Source organism: Somniosus microcephalus, unplaced genomic scaffold (genome assembly GCF_052327205.1).
Source record: "Somniosus microcephalus isolate GS21.2 unplaced genomic scaffold, FLI_Smic_1.0 scaffold98, whole genome shotgun sequence".
NCBI classification, from domain to species: Eukaryota; Metazoa; Chordata; class Chondrichthyes; order Squaliformes; family Somniosidae; genus Somniosus; species Somniosus microcephalus.
Genome location: NW_028225285.1, coordinates 523,482 through 545,761, shown reverse-complemented (window position 1 = coordinate 545,761; position 22,280 = coordinate 523,482). Strand labels below are relative to the sequence as shown.

Genomic DNA, 22,280 nt, shown 5'->3' with positions numbered 1-22,280 from the left:
ACTAGGTGGGATATTAACAGTAATGGGCAGTGAGCAGGAGGTTGGGATTAGACTAGGTGGGATATTAACAGTAATGGGTAGACTAGGTGGGATATTAACAGTAATGGGCAATGAGCAGGAGGTTGGGATTAGACTAGGTGGGATATTAACAGTAATGGGTAGTGAGCAGGAGGTTGGGATTAGACTAGGTGGGTTATTAACAGTAATGGGCAGTGAGCAGCAGGTTGGGATTAGACTAGGTGGGATATTAACAGTAATGGGCAGTGAGCAGGAGGTTGGGATTAGACCAGGTGGGATATTAACGGTAATGGGCAGTGAGCAGGAGGTTGGGATTAGACCAGGTGGGATATTAAGGGTAATGGGCAGTGAGCAGGAGGTTGGGATTAGACTAGGTGGGATATTAACAGTAATGGGCAGTGAGCAGGAGGTTGGGATTAGACTAGGTGGGATATTAACAGTAATGGGCAGTGAGCAGGAGGTTGGGATTAGACTAGGTGGGATATTAACAGTAATGGGCAGTGAGCAGGAGGTTGGGATTCGTCTAGGTGGGATATTAACAGTAATGGGCATTGAGCAGGAGGTTGGGATTAGACTAGGTGGGATATTAACAGTAATGGGTAGTGAGCAGGAGGTTGGGATTAGACTAGGTGGGATATTAACAGTAATGGGTAGTGAGCAGGAGGTTGGGAATAGACTAGGTGGGATATTAACAGTAATGGGCAGTGAGCAGGAGGTTGGGATTAGACTAGGTGGGATATTAACAGTAATGGGGAGTGAGCAGGAGGTTGGGATTAGACTAGGTGGGATATTAACAGTAATTGGTAGTGAGCAGGAGGTTGGGATTAGACTAGGTGGGATATTAACAGTAATGGGCAGTGAGCAGGAGGTTGGGATTAGACTAGGTGGGATATTAACAGTAATGGGCAGTGAGCAGGAGGTTGGGATTAGACTAGGTGGGATATTAACAGTAATGGGTAGTGAGCAGGAGGTTGGGATTAGACTAGGTGGGCTATTAACAGTAATGGGCACTGAGCAGGAGGTTGGGATTAGACTAGGTGGGATATTAACGGTAATGGGCAGTGAGCAGGAGGTTGGGATTAGACTAGGGATATTAACAGTAATGGGCAGTGAGCAGGAGGTTGGGATTAGACTAGGTGGGATATTAACGGTAATGGGCAGTGAGCAGGAGGTTGGGATTAGACTAGGTGGGATATTAACAGTAATGGGCAGTGAGCAGGAGGTTGGGATTAGACTAGGTGGCATATTAACAGTAATGGACAGTGAGCAGGAGGTTGGGATTAGACTAGGTGGGATATTAACAGTAATGGGGAGTGAGCAGGAGGTTGGGATTAGACTAGGTGGGATATTAACGGTAATGGGCAGTGAGCAGGAGGTTGGGATTAGACTAGGGATATTAACAGTAATGGGCAGTGAGCAGGAGGTTGGGATTAGACTAGGTGGGATATTAACGGTAATGGGCAGTGAGCAGGAGGTTGGGATTAGACTAGGTGGGATATTAACAGTAATGGGCAGTGAGCAGGAGGTTGGGATTAGACTAGGTGGCATATTAACAGTAATGGACAGTGAGCAGGAGGTTGGGATTAGACTAGGTGGGATATTAACAGTAATGGGCAGTGAGCAGGAGGTTGGGATTAGACTAGGTGGCATATTAACGGTAATGGGCAGTGAGCAGGAGGTTGGGATTAGACTAGGTGGGATATTAACAGTAATGGGGAGTGAGCAGGAGGTTGGGATTAGACTACGTGGGATATTAACGGTAATGGGCAGTGAGCAGGAGGTTGGGATTAGACTCGGTGGGATATTAACGGTAATGGGCAGTGAGCAGGAGGTTGGGATTAGACTAGGTGGGATATTAACAGTAATGGGCAGTGAGCAGGAGGTTGGGATTAGACTAGGTGGGATATTAACAGTAATGGGCAGTGAGCAGGAGGTTGGGATTAGACGAGGTGGGATATTAACAGTAATGGGCAGTGAGCAGGAGGTTGGGATTAGACTAGGTGGGATATTAACAGTAATGGGCAGTGAGCAGGAGGTTGGGATTAGACTAGGTGGGATATTAACAGTAATGGGCAGTGAGCAGGAGGTTGGGATTAGACTAGGTGGGATATTAACAGTAATGGGTAGTGAGCAGGAGGTTGGGATAGACTAGGTGGGATATTAACGGTAATGGGCAGTGAGCAGGAGGTTGGGATTAGACTAGGTGGGATATTAACAGTAATGGGCAGTGAGCAGGAGGTTGGGATTAGACTAGGTGGGATATTAACGGTAATGGGCAGTGAGCAGGAGGTTGGGATTAGACTAGGTGGGATATTAACAGTAATGGGTAGTGAGCAGGAGGTTGGGATTAGACTAGGTGGGATATTAACAGTAATGGGTAGTGAGCAGGAGGTTGGGAATAGACTAGGTGGGATATTAACAGTAATGGGCAGTGAGCAGGAGGTTGGGATTCGTCTAGGTGGGATATTAACAGTAATGGGCATTGAGCAGGAGGTTGGGATTAGACGAGGTGGGATATTAACAGTAATGGGTAGTGAGCAGGAGGTTGGGATTAGACTAGGTGGGATATTAACAGTAATGGGTAGTGAGCAGGAGGTTGGGATTAGACTAGGTGGGATATTAACAGTAATGGGCAGTGAGCAGGAGGTTGGGATTAGACTAGGTGGGATATTAACAGTAATGGGTAGTGAGCAGGAGGTTGGGATTAGACTAGGTGGGATATTAACGGTAATGGGCAGTGAGCAGGAGGTTGGGATTAGACTAGGGATATTAACAGTAATGGGCAGTGAGCAGGAGGTTGGGATAAAACTAGGTGGGATATTAACGGTAATGGGCAGTGAGCAGGAGGTTGGGATTAGACTAGGTGGGATATTAACAGTAATGGGCAGTGAGCAGGAGGTTGGGATTAGACTAGGTGGCATATTAACAGTAATGGACAGTGAGCAGGAGGTTGGGATTAGACTCGGTGGGATATTAACAGTAATGGGGAGTGAGCAGGAGGTTGGGATTAGACTAGGTGGGATATTAACGGTAATGGGCAGTGAGCAGGAGGTTGGGATTAGACTAGGGATATTAACAGTAATGGGCAGTGAGCAGGAGGTTGGGATTAGACTAGGTGGGATATTAACGGTAATGGGCAGTGAGCAGGAGGTTGGGATTAGACTGGGTGGGATATTAACAGTAATGGGCAGTGAGCAGGAGGTTGGGATTAGACTAGGTGGGATATTAACAGTAATGGGCAGTGAGCAGGAGGTTGGGATTAGACTAGGTGGGATATTAACATTAATGGACAGTGAGCAGGAGGTTGGGATTAGACTAGGTGGCATATTAACAGTAATGGACAGTGAGCAGGAGGTTGGGATTAGACTAGGTGGGATATTAACAGTAATGGGCAGTGAGCAGGAGGTTGGGATTAGACTAGGTGGCATATTAACGGTAATGGGCAGTGAGCAGGAGGTTGGGATTAGACTAGGTGGGATATTAACAGTAATGGGGAGTGAGCAGGAGGTTGGGATTAGACTACGTGGGATATTAACGGTAATGGGCAGTGAGCAGGAGGTTGGGATTAGACTAGGTGGGATATTAACGGTAATGGGCAGTGAGCAGGAGGTTGGGATTAGACTAGGTGGGATATTAACAGTAATGGGCAGTGAGCAGGAGGTTGGGATTAGACTAGGTGGGATATTAACAGTAATGGGCAGTGAGCAGGAGGTTGGGATTAGACTAGGTGGGATATTAACAGTAATGGGCAGTGAGCAGGAGGTTGGGATTAGACTAGGTGGGATATTAACAGTAATGGGCAGTGAGCAGGAGGTTGGGATTAGACTAGGTGGGATATTAACAGTAATGGGCAGTGAGCAGGAGGTTGGGATTAGACTAGGTGGGATATTAACAGTAATGGGCAGTGAGCAGGAGGTTGGGATTAGACTAGGTGGGATATTAACAGTAATGGGCAGTGAGCAGGAGGTTGGGATTAGACTAGGTGGGATATTAACAGTAATGGGCAGTGAGCAGGAGGTTGGGATTAGACTAGGTGGGATATTAACTGTAATGGGCAGTGAGCAGGAGGTTGGGATTAGAGTAGGTAGGATATTAACAGTAATGGGCAGTGAGCAGGAGGTTGTGATTAGACTAGGTGGGATATTAACAGTAATGGGCAGTGAGCAGGAGGTTGGGATTAGACTAGGTGGGATATTAACAGTAATGGGTAGTGAGCAGGAGGTTGGGATTAGACTAGGTGGGATATTAACAGTAATGGGCAATGAGCAGGAGGTTGGGATTAGACTAGGTGGGTTATTAACAGTAATGGGCAGTGAGCAGCAGGTTGGGATTAGACTAGGTGGGATATTAACAGTAATGGGCAGTGAGCAGGAGGTTGGGATTAGACTAGGTGGGATATTAACAGTAATGGGTAGTGAGCAGGAGGTTGGGATTAGACTAGGTGGGTTATTAACAGTAATGGGCAGTGAGCAGCAGGTTGGGATTAGACTAGGTGGGTTATTAACAGTAATGGGCAGTGAGCAGCAGGTTGGGATTAGACTAGGTGGGATATTAACAGTAATGGGCAGTGAGCAGGAGGTTGGGATTAGACTAGGTGGGATATTAACAGTAATGGGTAGTGAGCAGGAGGTTGGGATTAGACTAGGTGGGTTATTAACAGTAATGGGCAGTGAGCAGCAGGTTGGGATTAGACTAGGTGGGATATTAACAGTAATGGGCAGTGAGCAGGAGGTTGGGATTAGACCAGGTGGGATATTAACGGTAATGGGCAGTGAGCAGGAGGTTGGGATTAGACCAGGTGGGATATTAAGGGTAATGGGCAGTGAGCAGGAGGTTGGGATTAGACTAGGTGGGATATTAACAGTAATGGGCAGTGAGCAGGAGGTTGGGATTAGACTAGGTGGGATATTAACAGTAATGGGCAGTGAGCAGGAGGTTGGGATTAGACTAGGTGGGATATTAACAGTAATGGGCAGTGAGCAGGAGGTTGGGATTAGACTAGGTGGGATATTAACAGTAATGGGTAGTGAGCAGGAGGTTGGGATTAGACTAGGTGGGATATTAACAGTAATGGGCAGTGAGCAGGAGGTTGGGATTCGTCTAGGTGGGATATTAACAGTAATGGGCATTGAGCAGGAGGTTGGGATTAGACTAGGTGGGATATTAACAGTAATGGGTAGTGAGCAGGAGGTTGGGATTAGACTAGGTGGGATATTAACAGTAATGGGTAGTGAGCAGGAGGTTGGGAATAGACTAGGTGGGATATTAACAGTAATGGGCAGTGAGCAGGAGGTTGGGATTAGACTAGGTGGGATATTAACAGTAATGGGGAGTGAGCAGGAGGTTGGGATTAGACTAGGTGGGATATTAACAGTAATTGGTAGTGAGCAGGAGGTTGGGATTAGACTAGGTGGGATATTAACAGTAATGGGCAGTGAGCAGGAGGTTGGGATTAGACTAGGTGGGATATTAACAGTAATGGGCAGTGAGCAGGAGGTTGGGATTAGACTAGGTGGGATATTAACAGTAATGGGTAGTGAGCAGGAGGTTGGGATTAGACTAGGTGGGCTATTAACAGTAATGGGCACTGAGCAGGAGGTTGGGATTAGACTAGGTGGGATATTAACGGTAATGGGCAGTGAGCAGGAGGTTGGGATTAGACTAGGGATATTAACAGTAATGGGCAGTGAGCAGGAGGTTGGGATTAGACTAGGTGGGATATTAACGGTAATGGGCAGTGAGCAGGAGGTTGGGATTAGACTAGGTGGGATATTAACAGTAATGGGCAGTGAGCAGGAGGTTGGGATTAGACTAGGTGGCATATTAACAGTAATGGACAGTGAGCAGGAGGTTGGGATTAGACTAGGTGGGATATTAACAGTAATGGGGAGTGAGCAGGAGGTTGGGATTAGACTAGGTGGGATATTAACGGTAATGGGCAGTGAGCAGGAGGTTGGGATTAGACTAGGGATATTAACAGTAATGGGCAGTGAGCAGGAGGTTGGGATTAGACTAGGTGGGATATTAACGGTAATGGGCAGTGAGCAGGAGGTTGGGATTAGACTAGGTGGGATATTAACAGTAATGGGCAGTGAGCAGGAGGTTGGGATTAGACTAGGTGGCATATTAACAGTAATGGACAGTGAGCAGGAGGTTGGGATTAGACTAGGTGGGATATTAACAGTAATGGGCAGTGAGCAGGAGGTTGAGATTAGACTAGGTGGCATATTAACGGTAATGGGTAGTGAGCAGGAGGTTGGGATTAGACTAGGTGGGATATTAACAGTAATGGGGAGTGAGCAGGAGGTTGGGATTAGACTACGTGGGATATTAACGGTAATGGGCAGTGAGCAGGAGGTTGGGATTAGACTCGGTGGGATATTAACGGTAATGGGCAGTGAGCAGGAGGTTGGGATTAGACTAGGTGGGATATTAACAGTAATGGGCAGTGAGCAGGAGGTTGGGATTAGACTAGGTGGGATATTAACAGTAATGGGCAGTGAGCAGGAGGTTGGGATTAGACGAGGTGGGATATTAACAGTAATGGGCAGTGAGCAGGAGGTTGGGATTAGACTAGGTGGGATATTAACAGTAATGGGTAGTGAGCAGGAGGTTGGGATAGACTAGGTGGGATATTAACGGTAATGGGCAGTGAGCAGGAGGTTGGGATTAGACTAGGTGGGATATTAACAGTAATGGGCAGTGAGCAGGAGGTTGGGATTAGACTAGGTGGGATATTAACGGTAATGGGCAGTGAGCAGGAGGTTGGGATTAGACTAGGTGGGATATTAACAGTCATGGGCAGTGAGCAGGAGGTTGGGATTAGACTAGGTGGGATATTAACAGTAATGGGTAGTGAGCAGGAGGTTGGGATTAGACGAGGTGGGATATTAACAGTAATGGGTAGTGAGCAGGAGGTTGGGATTAGACTAGGTGGGATATTAACAGTAATGGGCAGTGAGCAGGAGGTTGGGATTAGACTAGGTGGGATATTAACAGTAATGGGTAGTGAGCAGGAGGTTGGGATTAGACTAGGTGGGATATTAACGGTAATGGGCAGTGAGCAGGAGGTTGGGATTAGACTAGGGATATTAACAGTAATGGGCAGTGAGCAGGAGGTTGGGATTAAACTAGGTGGGATATTAACGGTAATGGGCAGTGAGCAGGAGGTTGGGATTAGACTAGGTGGGATATTAACAGTAATGGGCAGTGAGCAGGAGGTTGGGATTAGACTAGGTGGCATATTAACAGTAATGGACAGTGAGCAGGAGGTTGGGATTAGACTCGGTGGGATATTAACAGTAATGGGGAGTGAGCAGGAGGTTGGGATTAGACTAGGTGGGATATTAACGGTAATGGGCAGTGAGCAGGAGGTTGGGATTAGACTAGGGATATTAACAGTAATGGGCAGTGAGCAGGAGGTTGGGATTAGACTAGGTGGGATATTAACGGTAATGGGCAGTGAGCAGGAGGTTGGGATTAGACTGGGTGGGATATTAACAGTAATGGGCAGTGAGCAGGAGGTTGGGATTAGACTAGGTGGGATATTAACAGTAATGGGCAGTGAGCAGGAGGTTGGGATTAGACTAGGTGGGATATTAACATTAATGGACAGTGAGCAGGAGGTTGGGATTAGACTAGGTGGCATATTAACAGTAATGGACAGTGAGCAGGAGGTTGGGATTAGACTAGGTGGGATATTAACAGTAATGGGCAGTGAGCAGGAGGTTGGGATTAGACTAGGTGGCATATTAACGGTAATGGGCAGTGAGCAGGAGGTTGGGATTAGACTAGGTGGGATATTAACAGTAATGGGGAGTGAGCAGGAGGTTGGGATTAGACTACGTGGGATATTAACGGTAATGGGCAGTGAGCAGGAGGTTGGGATTAGACTAGGTGGGATATTAACGGTAATGGGCAGTGAGCAGGAGGTTGGGATTAGACTAGGTGGGATATTAACAGTAATGGGCAGTGAGCAGGAGGTTGGGATTAGACTAGGTGGGATATTAACAGTAATGGGCAGTGAGCAGGAGGTTGGGATAGACTAGGTGGGATATTAACGGTAATGGGTAGTGAGCAGGAGGTTGGGATTAGACTAGGTGGGATATTAACAGTAATGGGCAGTGAGCAGGAGGTTGGGATTAGACTAGGTGGGATATTAACAGTAATGGGCAGTGAGCAGGAGGTTGGGATTAGACTAGGTGGGATATTAACAGTAATGGGCAGTGAGCAGGAGGTTGGGATTAGACTAGGGGGGATATTAACAGTAATGGGCAGTGAGCAGGAGGTTGGGATAGACTAGGTGGGATATTAACAGTAATGGGCAGTGAGCAGGAGGTTGGGATTAGACTAGGTGGGATATTAACAGTAATGGGCAGTGAGCAGGAGGTTGGGATTAGACTAGGTGGGATATTAACAGTAATGGGCAGTGAGCAGGAGGTTGGGATTAGACTAGGTGGGATATTAACAGTAATGGGCAGTGAGCAGGAGGTTGGGATTAGACTAGGGGGGATATTAACAGTAATGGGCAGTGAGCAGGAGGTTGGGATAGACTAGGTGGGATATTAACAGTAATGGGCAGTGAGCAGGAGGTTGGGATTAGACTAGGTGGGATATTAACAGTAATGGGCAGTGAGCAGGAGGTTGGGATTAGACTAGGTGGGATATTAACAGTAATGGGCAGTGAGCAGGAGGTTGGGATTAGACTAGGTGGGATATTAACAGTAATGGGCAGTGAGCAGGAGGTTGGGATTAGACTAGGGGGGATATTAACAGTAATGGGCAGTGAGCAGGAGGTTGGGATAGACTAGGTGGGATATTAACAGTAATGGGTAGTGAGCAGGAGGTTGGGATTAGACTAGGTGGGATATTAACAGTAATGGGCAGTGAGCAGGAGGTTGGGATTAGACTAGGTGGGATATTAACAGTAATGGGCAGTGAGCAGGAGGTTGGGATTAGACTAGGTGGGATATTAACAGTAATGGGCAGTGAGCAGGAGGTTGGGATTAGACTAGGGGGGATATTAACAGTAATGGGCAGTGAGCAGGAGGTTGGGATAGACTAGGTGGGATATTAACAGTAATGGGCAGTGAGCAGGAGGTTGGGATTAGACTAGGTGGGATATTAACAGTAATGGGCAGTGAGCAGGAGGTTGGGATTAGACTAGGTGGGATATTAACAGTAATGGGCAGTGAGCAGGAGGTTGGGATTAGACTAGGTGGGATATTAACAGTAATGGGCAGTGAGCAGGAGGTTGGGATTAGACTAGGTGGGATATTAACAGTAATGGGTAGTGAGCAGGAGGTTGGGATTAGACTAGGTGGGATATTAACAGTAATGGGCAGTGAGCAGGAGGTTGCGATTAGACTAGGTGGGATATTAACAGTAATGGGTAGTGAGCAGGAGGTTGGGATTAGACTAGGTGGGATATTAACAGTAATGGGCAGTGAGCAGGAGGTTGGGATAGACTAGGGGGGATATTAACAGTAATGGGCAGTGAGCAGGAAGTTGGGATTAGACTAGGTGGGATATTAACAGTAATGGGCAGTGAGCAGGAGGTTGGGATTAGACTAGGTGGGATTTTAACAGTAATGGGCAGTGAGCAGGAGGTTGGGATTAGACTAGGTGGGATAGTAACAGTAATTGGTAGTGAGCAGGAGGTTGGGATTAGACTAGGTGGGATATTAACAGTAATGGGCAGTGAGCAGGAGGTTGGGATTAGACTAGGTGGGATATTAACAGTAATGGGCAGTGAGCAGGAGGTTGGGATTAGACTAGGTAGGATATTAACGGTAATGGGCAGTGAGCAGGAGGTTGGGATTAGACTAGGTGGGATATTAACGGTAATGGGCAGTGAGCAGGAGGTTGGGATTAGACTAGGTGGGATATTAACAGTAATGGGCAGTGAGCAGGAGGTTGGGATTAGACTAGGTGGGATATTCACAGTAATGGGCAGTGAGCAGGAGGTTGGGATTAGACCAGGTGGGATATTAACAGTAATGGGCAGTGAGCAGGAGGTTGGGATTAGACTAGGTGGGATATTAACAGTAATGGGTAGTGAGCAGGAGGTTGGGATTAGACTAGGTGGGATATTAACAGTAATGGGCAGTGAGCAGGAGGTTGGGATTAGACTAGGTGGGATATTAACAGTAATGGGTAGTGAGCAGGAGGTTGGGATTAGACTAGGGGGGATATTAACGGTAATGGGCAGTGAGCAGGAGGTTGGGATTAGACTAGGTGGGATATTAACAGTAATGGGTAGTGAGCAGGAGGTTGGGATTAGACTAGGTGGGATATTAACAGTAATGGGCAGTGAGCAGGAGGTTGGGATTAGACTAGGTGGGATATTAACAGTAATGGGGAGTGAGCAGGAGGTTGGGATTAGAGTAGGTGGGATATTAACAGTAATGGGCAGTGAGCAGGAGGTTGGGATTAGACTAGGGGGGATATTAACAGTAATGGGCATTGAGCAGGAGGTTGGGATTAGACTAGGTGGGATATTAACAGTAATGGGCATTGAGCAGGAGGTTGGGATTAGACTAGGGGGGATATTAACAGTAATGGGCAGTGAGCAGGAGGTTGGGATTAGACTAGGTGGGATATTAACGGTAATGGGCAGTGAGCAGGAGGTTGGGATTAGACTAGGTGGGATATTAACAGTAATGGGCATTGAGCAGGAGGTTGGGATTAGACTAGGGGGGATATTAACAGTAATGGGCATTGAGCAGGAGGTTGGGATTAGACTAGGGGGGATATTAACAGTAATGGGCAGTGAGCAGGAGGTTGGGATTAGACTAGGTGGGATATTAACGGTAATGGGCAGTGAGCAGGAGGTTGGGATTAGACTAGGTGGGATATTAACAGTAATGGGCAGTGAGCAGGAGGTTGGGATTAGACTAGGTGGGATATTCACAGTAATGGGCAGTGAGCAGGAGGTTGGGATTAGACCAGGTGGGATATTAACAGTAATGGGCAGTGAGCAGGAGGTTGGGATTAGACTAGGTGGGATATTAACAGTAATGGGTAGTGAGCAGGAGGTTGGGATTAGACTAGGTGGGATATTAACAGTAATGGGCAGTGAGCAGGAGGTTGGGATTAGACTAGGTGGGATATTAACAGTAATGGGTAGTGAGCAGGAGGTTGGGATTAGACTAGGGGGGATATTAACGGTAATGGGCAGTGAGCAGGAGGTTGGGATTAGACTAGGTGGGATATTAACAGTAATGGGTAGTGAGCAGGAGGTTGGGATTAGACTAGGTGGGATATTAACAGTAATGGGCAGTGAGCAGGAGGTTGGGATTAGACTAGGTGGGATATTAACAGTAATGGGGAGTGAGCAGGAGGTTGGGATTAGAGTAGGTGGGATATTAACAGTAATGGGCAGTGAGCAGGAGGTTGGGATTAGACTAGGGGGGATATTAACAGTAATGGGCATTGAGCAGGAGGTTGGGATTAGACTAGGGGGGATATTAACAGTAATGGGCATTGAGCAGGAGGTTGGGATTAGACTAGGTGGGATATTAACAGTAATGGGGGAGGAAAAACCTGCACAGCGTCGGGTTTTCAATCCTCATTCTTTGGGGGGTTAGTTTTCCTGTTCGTGTCTCATACATTTTAACCAGTGTTTTTTTCTTGAAAAGCCTCTCATTTACTCCACAGATGATTTTTGTCATCTCTCATTTCCTTCATTTACTTTATAGTTTTGGTTTATAGTTTCTAAGGTGTGATATTCACCATGTAGAATCGGGGCAGAGGATATTTAAGAATAATATTAATAAATTTAATTAATTACATAGAATGGGAGATCAGATGATGTGTTGCTGCTGCAATATGTGGGAGCTGGTGGACACCATTGATGCTCACGGTGATCACATTTGCAGTAAGTGTTGGCTGCTCGAGGAACTCCGGCTCCGTGTTGAAGAGCTGGAGTCCGAGCTTCAAACACTGAGACATATCAGGGAGGGGGAAGAGTTACCTGGACTCTGTTCCAGGAAGTAGTCACACCAATTAGATTAATTAATTCAGATGTAGTCCGTGGCCAGGGTCAGGATGGTGTGACTAGAAGTGAGGCAGGTACGGGGATCCAGGAGGTAGTGTTGGAGGAGCCGCAGCCCTTGCACTTGTCCAACAGGTTCGAGGCTCTTACTCCCTGTGGGGACAGGAGCAGGGACTGCAGGGAGGATGAGCAACCTGGCCACAGCACCGTGGAGCAGGGGGCCATTCAAGTGGGGGGGGGGGGCGGGAGTTAAAAGAAATGTTGTAGTGGTAGGGGATAGTATCGTTAGGGGGATAGATAGAGTTCTTTGCAGCCGAGAGCGAGAGTCCCGAAGGCTGTGTTGCCTGCCCAGTGCCAGGGTTAAGGACACCTCCTCTGGACTGCAGAGAAACTTGGAGTGGGAGGGGGAGGATCCAGTTGTCATGGTCCATGTTGGTACCAACGACATAGATAGGACAAGTAAGGAGGTTCTGCTGAGGGAGTTTCAGCAGCTAGGGGCCAAATTAAAAAGCAGAACCACAAGGGTAATAATCTCTGGATTATTACCTGAGCCACAAGCGAATTTGGCTAGGACAAATAAAATTAGAGAGTTAAATGTGTGGCTCAAAGACTGGTGTGGGAGAAATGGGTTTTGCTTCCTGGGACACTGGCACCAGTACTGGGGCAGGAGGGAGCTGTTCCGTTGGGACGGGCTTCACTTGGCCAGTGCTGGGACTAGAGTCCTGGCGGATCATATAACTCGGGCTGTAGAGAGGGCTTTCAACTAACTAGTGGGGGGGGGGGGGGCGGGGAGGTTCCTAGAGAGCAAATAATACAAATGACAACAGAGAAGGTCATAGACTTAGGTAGCAGTGGGGAAATTAAAAACCAGAGCGTGTCAGGAAGGGGCAGAAGGTATGGAGTAAAAGGTAAAGTAATAAAAAGGGCAAAAGCAGGAACTAAGTGTCACAAAACATCTTTGAAAGTTCTCTATCTGAATGCACGTAGCATTCGTAACAAAATAGACGAGTTAATGGCACAAATAACTACATATGGGTATGATCTTGTGGCCATTACAGAAACATGGTTGCAGGGTGACAATGACTGGGAATTAAACATACCAGGTTATTTAACAATCAGGAAGGACAGGCAGGAAGGAAGGGGAGGTGGGGTGGCTATGTTAATAAAGGAAGGAATCACTCATACAGAGAAATGATATTGGGTCAAAAGATCAGGATAATGAAACAGTTTGGGTGGAGGTAAGGAATAATAAGGGGAAAAAACACTAGTGGGCGTAGTCTATAGGCCTCCGAACAGTGGCAACTCTGTTGGCCGGAGTATCAATCAGGAAATAGTTGAGGCTTGTAATAAGGGAACATCTATAATTATGGGGGATTTTAACTATCATATTAATTGGACAAATCAAATTGGGCAGGGCTGCCTTGAGGATGAGTTAATTGAGTGTATTAGGGATGGGTTTCTTGAGCAGTATGTAACTGAACCGACCAGGGGGCAAGCAACCTTAGATCTGGTCCTGTGTAACGAGACGGGATTAATTAAAAATGTCCTAGTAAAGGATCCCCTTGGAATGAGTGACCATAAAATGGTTGAATTCCATATTCAATTAGAGGGTGAGAAGGTTGGATCTCAAACAAGCGTGCTAAGCTTGAATAAAAGGAGACTATGAAGGTATGAGAGCGGAATTGAGTAGAGTGGATTGGGAGAATAGATTAAAGGGTAAGACGATACATGATCAGTGGTGTACATTTAAGGAGTTATTTTACAACTTCCAATACATATTCTACTGAGAAGAAAAGGGTGTAAAAGAAAAGACAGCCATCCGTGGCTAAGTAAAGAAATTAAGGATAGTATGCGACTAAAAACAAGGGCATATAAGGTAGCCAAATCTAGTGGGAGGATAGGGAAAACTTTAAAAGACAGCAAAAAACAACAAAAAGATTAAGAAAGGGAAGATAGATTATGAAAGTAAATTAGCACAAAATATAAAAACAGATAGTAAGAGTTTTTATAGTTATATAAAAAGAAAAAAGGGTGGCTAAAGTAAATGTTGGTCCCTTACAGGATGAGACTGGGAAATTAATGGTGGGAAATATGGAGATGGCAAAAACACTGAATGAATATTTTACATCAGTCTTTACAGCAGAAGACACTAAGAATATCCCAACACTGGACAAACAGGGGGCGAAAGGGGGGGGGGGAGGAGCTAAACACGATCAATCACTAAGGAAGTGGTACTCGGTAAAATAATGGGACTCAAGGCGGATAAATCACCTGGACCTGATGGCTTACATCCTAGGGTCTTGAGGGAAGTGGTGGTAGGGATTGTGGATGCATTGGTAATAATTTTCCAAAACTCCCTGGACTCGGCAAAGGTCCCAGCAGACTGGAAAACTGCTAATGTAACACCCTTATTTAAAAAGGGCAGTAGACAGAAGGCTGGAAACTATAGACCGGTTAGCCTAACATCTGTGGTAGGTAAAATTTTGGAGTCCATTATTAAGGAGACAGTAACAGGACATTTGGATAATCACAATTTAATAGGACAAAGTCAGCATGGTTTTATGAAGGGGAAGTCATGTTTGACAAATTTGCTGGAGTTCTTTGAGGAAGTAACATATAGGGTGGATAAAGGGGAACCAGTGGACGTAGTGTATTTAGACTTCCAAAAGGCATTTGACAAGGTGCCACACAAAAGATTATTGCTTAAGATAAAAAATCACGGGATTGGGGGTAATATTCTGGCATGGATAGAGGATTGGCTATCTAACAGAAGGCAGAGAGTTGGGATAAATGGTTCATTCTCAGACTGGCAATCAGTAACTAGTGGTGTTCCGCAGGGGTCAGTGCTGGGTCCCCAACTCTTCACAATCTATATTAACGATTTGGAGGAGGGGACCGAGTGTAACATAGCAAAGTTTGCAGCTGATACTAAGATGGGAGGGAAAGTAGTGAGTGAGGAGGACATAAAAAACCTGCAAGGGGACATCGACAGGCTAAGTAAGTGGGCAGAGATTTGGCAGATGGAATACAATACTGGAAAGTGTGAGGTTATGCACTTTGGCAGGAAAAATCGTAGAGCAAGTTATTATCTTAATGGCAAGAAAATGGAAAGTACTGAAGTACAAAGGGATCTGGGGGTCCTGGTGCACGAAACTCAAAAGGTTAGTATGCAGGTGCAGCAAGTGATTAAGAAGGCCAATGGAATGTTGGCTTTCATTGCTAGGGGGATAGAATATAAAAATAGGGAGGTATTGCTTCAGTTTAACAAGGTATTGGTGAGACCGCACCTGGAATACTGCATACAGTTTTGGTGTCCATACTTAAGAAAGGACATTCTTGCTCTCGAGTCAGTACAAAGAAGGTTCACTCGGTTAATCCTGGGGATGAGGGGATGGACATATGAGGAGAGGTTGAGTAGATTGGGACTCTACTCATTGGAGTTCAGAAGAATGAGAGGCGATCTTATTGAAACATATAAGATTGTGAAGGGGTTGGATCGGGTGGATGCGGGGAAGAGGTTCCCGATGATGGGTGAAACTAGAACTAGGGGGCATAGTCTTAGAATAAGCGGCTGCTCTTTCAAAACTGAGATGAGGAGGAACGACTTCACTCAGAGGGTGGTAGGTCCATGGAATATGCTGCCCCAAAAAGCTGTAGAAGCTACATCATTACATAAATTTAAAACAGAAATAGACAGTTTCCTAGAAGTAAAGGGAATTAAGGGTTACGGGGAGCGGGCAGGAATTTGGGCATGAATCTAGGTTCGGATCGGTCATGGCCCTGTGGGTAGCGGAGCGGGCCCAGGGGCCGTGTAGCCTGATCCTGCTCCTATTTCGTGTGTCTAATTCTGTTAGATTCCGGAGATGGTTCTGTGATAGTGGATTGGCGGTTAGGATCAGATCAGCCATGATCTTATTGAATGGCGGAGCAGGCTCGAGGGGCCGATTGGCCTACTCCTGCTCCTATTTCTTATGTTCTTATGTAAGTAGTTTCCAGGTCAGTAAACTCATGACGTTCCCTGTAATTCCTGCCTGTTGCCTCTGGCCTCTCCTTTTCCCAGTCCCACTAAAACTGTTCCCTTTGTTTTCAGTCCACAAAGAGTTATACCCGAACCGTTCCCCTGTCCTTTGTACAGATACTGACTGATCCGCTGGGTATTTTCACCTCTTCATATCATTGTTTCAGATTCAGAATATTTTCAGTTTATCTATTTAGTTCCTATTTGACGAGTTTCTCTTCGGTAACATTGTGATTCTAAGATCTGATATCCTGTCAGTTCTGTGATGTTTGGATAATCCAGACTCATTCTGTGTCCCTCCCACTTACTCGATGTTCTTGTCCACTGAAATGCCTCTCCTGTGTTAACAACGAGCTCAGTCCGTCCACCCCTCCTTCAATCGCCTGTTCCAGTCTGTCCCAGTAGAATTTCGTGAACTGGAACAGCTGGTAATCGTCGCACTTTGTCAAGAACTCAGTGATTGTAGAGTTCGGATCTGTGAACACAAATGGAGAAAACTAAACATATTATCCACTTTCTACCCAGGTGGCTACATGTCATCGTATACCAAACGGCTACAGCTTCCTGTGAGCCACATTATCAAACACCTTCTGGTGAGCCACATTATCAAACACCTTCCTGTGAGCCACATTATCAAACAGCTTCTGGTGAGCCACATTATCAAACACCTTCCGGTGAGCCACATTATCAAACACCTTCTGGTGAGCCACATTATCAAACACCTTCCGGTGAGCCACATTATCAAACACCTTCCGGTGAGCCACATTATCAAACACCTTCTGGTGAGCCACATTATCAAACACCTTCTGGTGAGCCACATTATCAAACACCTTCTGGTGAGCCACATTATCAAACACCTTCTGGTGAGCCACATTATCAAACACCTTCTGGTGAGCCACATTATCAAACACCTGGTGAGCCACATTATCAAACACCTTCCTGTGAGCCACATTATCAAACACCTTCTGGTGAGCCACATTATCAAACACCTTCCTGTGAGCCACATTATCAAACACCTTCTGGTGAGCCACATTATCAAACACCTTCTGGTGAGCCACATTATCAAACACCTTCTGGTGAGCCACATTATCAAACACCTTCCTGTGAGCCACATTATCAAACACCTTCCGGTGAGCCACATTATCAAACACCTTCCGGTGAGCCACATTATCAAACACCTTCCGGTGAGCCACATTATCAAACACCTTCCGGTGAGCCACATTATCAAACACCTTCTGGTGAGCCACATTATCAAACACCTTCTGGTGAGCCACATTATCAAACACCTTCTGGTGAGCCACATTATCAAACACCTGGTGAGCCACATTATCAAACACCTGGTGAGCCACATTGTCAAACACCTTCTGGTGAGCCACATTATCAAACACCTTCTGGTGAGCCACATTATCAAACACCTTCTGGTGAGCCACATTATCAAACACCTTCTGGTGAGCCACATTATCAAACACCTGGTGAGCCACATTATCAAACACCTGGTGAGCCACATTGTCAAACACCTTCCTGTGAGCCACATTGTCAAACACCTTCCTGTGAGCCACATTGTCAAACACCTTCTGGTGAGCCACATTATCAAACACCTTCTGGTGAGACACATTATCAAACACCTTCTGGTGAGCCACATTATCAAACACCTTCTGGTGGGCCACATTATCAAACACCTGGTGAGCCACATTATCAAACACCTGGTGAGCCACATTGTCAAACACCTTCCTGTGAGCCACATTGTCAAACACCTTCCTGTGAGCCACATTGTCAAACACCTTCTGGTGAGCCACATTATCAAACACCTTCTGGTGAGCCACATTATCAAACACCTTCTGGTGAGCCACATTATCAAACACCTTCTGGTGAGCCACATTATCAAACACCTGGTGAGCCACATTGTCAAACACCTTCTGGTGAGCCACATTATCAAACACCTGGTGAGCCACATTGTCAAACACCTTCTGGTGAGCCACATTATCAAACACCTGGTGAGCCACATTATCAAACACCTGGTGAGCCACATTATCAAACACCTTCTGGTGAGCCACATTATCAAACACCTTCTGGTGAGCCACATTATCAAACACCTGGTGAGCCACATTATCAAACACCTTCTGGTGAGCCACATTGTCAAACACCTTCCGGTGAGCCACATTATCAAACACCTTCTGGTGAGCCACATTGTCAAACACCTTCTGGTGAGCCACATTATCAAACACCTGGTGAGCCACATTATCAAACACCTTCTGGTGAGCCACATTATCAAACACCTGGTGAGCCACATTATCAAACACCTTCTGGTGAGCCACATTATCAAACACCTTCTGGTGAGCCACATTATCAAACACCTGGTGAGCCACATTATCAAACACCTTCTGGTGAGCCACATTATCAAACACCTTCTGGTGAGCCACATTATCAAACACCTTCTGGTGAGCCACATTATCAAACACCTTCTGGTGAGCCACATTATCAAACACCTTCTGGTGAGCCACATTATCAAACACCTTCTGGTGAGCCACATTATCAAACACCTGGTGAGCCACATTATCAAACACCTTCCTGTGAGCCACATTATCAAACACCTTCCGGTGAGCCACATTATCAAACACCTTCCGGTGAGCCACATTATCAAACACCTTCTGGTGAGCCACATTATCAAACACCTTCTGGTGAGCCACATTATCAAACACCTTCTGGTGAGCCACATTATCAAACACCTTCTGGTGAGCCACATTATCAAACACCTTCTGGTGAGCCACATTATCAAACACCTTCTGATAACCCACATACACCACATGTACAACATTCCATCAACCTGTATAGTCACAGCTCCACAAAACTGCATCTTAATGTGTTGGGAGATTGGGCACATGACTGGCAAATGGTGTTTAGCTTGGATAAGTGCCGTGTTATGCCTGTGGGCAGTGCGAGTGCTCAACATTCATACACCCTTCATGGCATTAAATAAGGGGGAGAACGGAAGATCCGGGCATTCTAGTGTATACATCTCTAAAGGTACAGGAGCAATGTCGTGAAGTGATAGCTAGAACAAAGGAAATATTGGGGTGTATTCATAGGACAGTAGGGTATAAGACGACCTATTCTGTCCCAGTACAAGACCTTGGTAAAGGCCTCACTTGGAATACTGTGTCCAGTTATAGCCCCCACATAAGTTGGGTGATATTGGGGCTTTGAACCTGTTGCAGAGGAGGGACATTAGACTAATTCCCAGTATAAAGCACCTTAGTTATCAAGATAGGCTAAGAATGTGGACTCTACACTTTAGAGAAGCAAAGACTAAGCGGTGATCTGATTGAGGTTCATAAGATGATGAAGGGAATCGATTGTGTTCCATTTAACAGTTTGTTCCAATTACATAGCTTACGGAGGGCCAGGGGTCACCATTTTAAGTTGTGAAAGGCCAAATTTAAGTTAGCTGTCAGGAGGTGGTTCTTTTCCCCAGAGAATAGTCGACCTCTGGAACAGGATACCTTCTCTGGCGGTGGACAATGACTCGGTGAATTCCTTCAGGCGAGAGCTGGACCTGTTCCTGTTTGGTGCGGACATCACCGCTTAAAACAGGAAGACACTTCCGGGAATTCAGTGTAAGATGGATCTGCTGGACTAGTTTCAATCGCCTAGATGGGTCGGAGAGGAATTTCCCGTATTTTAATTCCCCAAATTGGCTGTGTTTTTACCTGTGTTTTTTCACCTCACCCATGGTTTGGTTTGGGATAGCTAGAACAAAGTATGACAAAGCATTGCAATTGCCTAGGAAAGTCTGGATGGACCAAAAGGTCAAATTGTCAAATACAACTTTTCTACAGCTAATCCGTTCCAGCCACCCCGCATCATCATCTTTATCGCTAAATGCTCACTAATTCGACCTGGATTAACAGATTTGAGGAGTTTCTACACAATGGTCTCTGGTTACCAGGTTGATCCTCTCTCCACATTAGAACAGAATCACTTGGGCTCCTTCAGCCCACCTGTATATTTTTGATATTAAACCTGGGTTGAAATGCTGTGCTCCGTCCCTCCTATCTCCTCTCTGACTTCCTCTAACAGTCTGGGGTGTATTATCTCGGAGCCCAGTGACTTCTCCACCTCGGCTATTTTACTCAGATCCAAATCCTTCTCTCCAGTGATGTCTAACTGTGGGCCCACATCCTCATCTAGTACATCAAAACTTCACTTCCACCATCATTTTTTAGAAAGTTAAGGAAATATTTTGTATCGCCCCAAATTGCATCCGTCAGAACTAGTTTCCCCAGTCCCACCTCTCTCACCTCCACTGCTCGCTGACCTGTAAAACCCAGAGAATTGTGCTATCTCCCTTCCTGTTGCTGAACTGTGTACATATGGATTCCATCTTAGCATTGCTCCCTGGAACACCCTTACCTTCTAAACCTCTCCGCCTCGCTCTCCTCCTTTCAGGCGTTCCTTAAACTTTACCTGCCCCAATATCTCCTTATGTGACTCGGTGTCAAATTCTGATTGGTCACACTCCTGCGAAGCACCGCGAGAGGTTTTTCAACATTAAAGGCGCTATATAAACACCAGTTTGTTCTTGTTGTTGCTGCGTTGTCATAGAATGCTTTATTAATACTGGTGTCCACAATTTTGTTGCTCTTCCCTCAAAATGTTATCACCAGGAACATTTCCCTCCGAGTCCTGTGAAAACCAAGGCCGTGTCTTATAGATACTAGATCACATCTCATGTTTCTGAATGTTTGGAATGATTTGTACACTCACACACAACTCAATACTCGCTCCAACACTGGGAATGTTGACTTGTCCCCGTTTCTTCTATAGATACTAGATCACATCTCATGTTTCTGAATGTTTGGAATGATTTGTTCACTCACACACAACTCAATACTAGCTCCAACACTGGGAATGTTGACTTGTCCCCGGTTCTTTTAATAAACAAGTGAATTTCTCTCTCACTATTTCAAATCCTCTTTCCTTTTTCTTGCTAATACCTTTTTCACTATTTCTTAAATCTTCTGTTTCAGCTCCAGCATTTTTATTAATTCCTCTCTCTAGTCTGAGGTCTGGATATTTCCCACTCTCCAGTCACATCCCGATACCCTCCCACTGCTCCATTCACCTTTTCTGTAAAACCATTAATGTTGGTCGGTACAGATCGCGGCCGTCCCTTCCCTTCCAACTGAACTCACCCTCGTGCCCCAAGACCGTGAACACTTCCCTCCTGCTCCAGCCCTCAGCCACACATTGACTAGCCTCATATTACCCGTCTTAAGCAGCCCAGTGCAAAACAATCCGGAGATCAACAGCTTGAGGCCTGGTTTCTTAGTTTAGTGCCTCAGTCTCAATAGTCCCTCTATAAACGTATTTCTATCCGTGTTACTGGCTCCGACCGTGGCTATTTTCTGCTTTCCTTTCCTGCCCAGAGGTGGTTCCACCGGTCAAGGATGTTCTTCCCTCGGCACCAGGGAGGTAACTAACCATTCAGGACCTGCTCAGGGCTACAGAAGAGGTTGTTTATTCCCCCGACTATACAATCTGACACCAGTCCCGCTCTCCTATTCCTGGGCCCCACCTGCCTCTCACTCTCGCCCCGCTGGGTGGCCTCCTGCTCTCTGGGGCCACACTGTTTGCTCAAGAATACGATCCTGAGTCACTGTCTCTCTCCACCTTACAGTCCCCAATACCAGGTATCTATTGGGCAGTTCCAGTACTCAGGGGCTCCCTCCACCTGTGACTGTGATCCTCTGAGTCACTGTCTCTCTCCACCTTACAGTCCCCAATACCAGGTATCTATTGGACAGTTCCAGTACTCAGGGGCTCCCTCCACCTGTGACTGTGATCCTCAGTCACTGTCTCTCTCCACCTTACAGCCCCCAATACCAGGTATCTATTGGACAGTTCCAGTACTCAGGGGCTCCCTCCACCTGTGACTGTGATCCTCTGAGTCACTGTCTCTCTCCACCTTACAGACCCCAATACCAGGTATCTATTGGACAGTTCCAGTACTCAGGGGCTCCTCCACCTGTGACTGTGATCCTCAGTCACTGTCTCTCTCCACCTTACAGTCCCCAATACCAGGTATCTATTGGACAGTTCCAGTACTCAGGGGCTCCTCCACCTGTGACTGTGATCCTCAGTCACTGTCTCTATCCACCTTACAGTCCCCAATACCAGGTATCTATTGGACAGTTCCAGTACTCAGGGGCCCCTCCACCTGTGACTGTGATCCTCAGTCACTCTCTCTCT

General features: G+C 46.2%; 1 protein-coding gene across 1 annotated transcript in view; it reads right to left on the bottom strand.

Annotated features, from left to right (window-relative positions):
• Positions 1-22,280, bottom strand: part of LOC147083074 (NACHT, LRR and PYD domains-containing protein 3-like) — a 137,019-nt gene that overhangs the window by 59,909 nt on the left and 54,830 nt on the right. Inside the window, exon 3 of the mRNA XM_085980282.1 lies at positions 16,340-16,506. Coding sequence (XP_085836408.1) covers positions 16,340-16,506 — 167 coding nt within the window. The remainder of the gene's footprint in view (positions 1-16,339; positions 16,507-22,280) is intronic.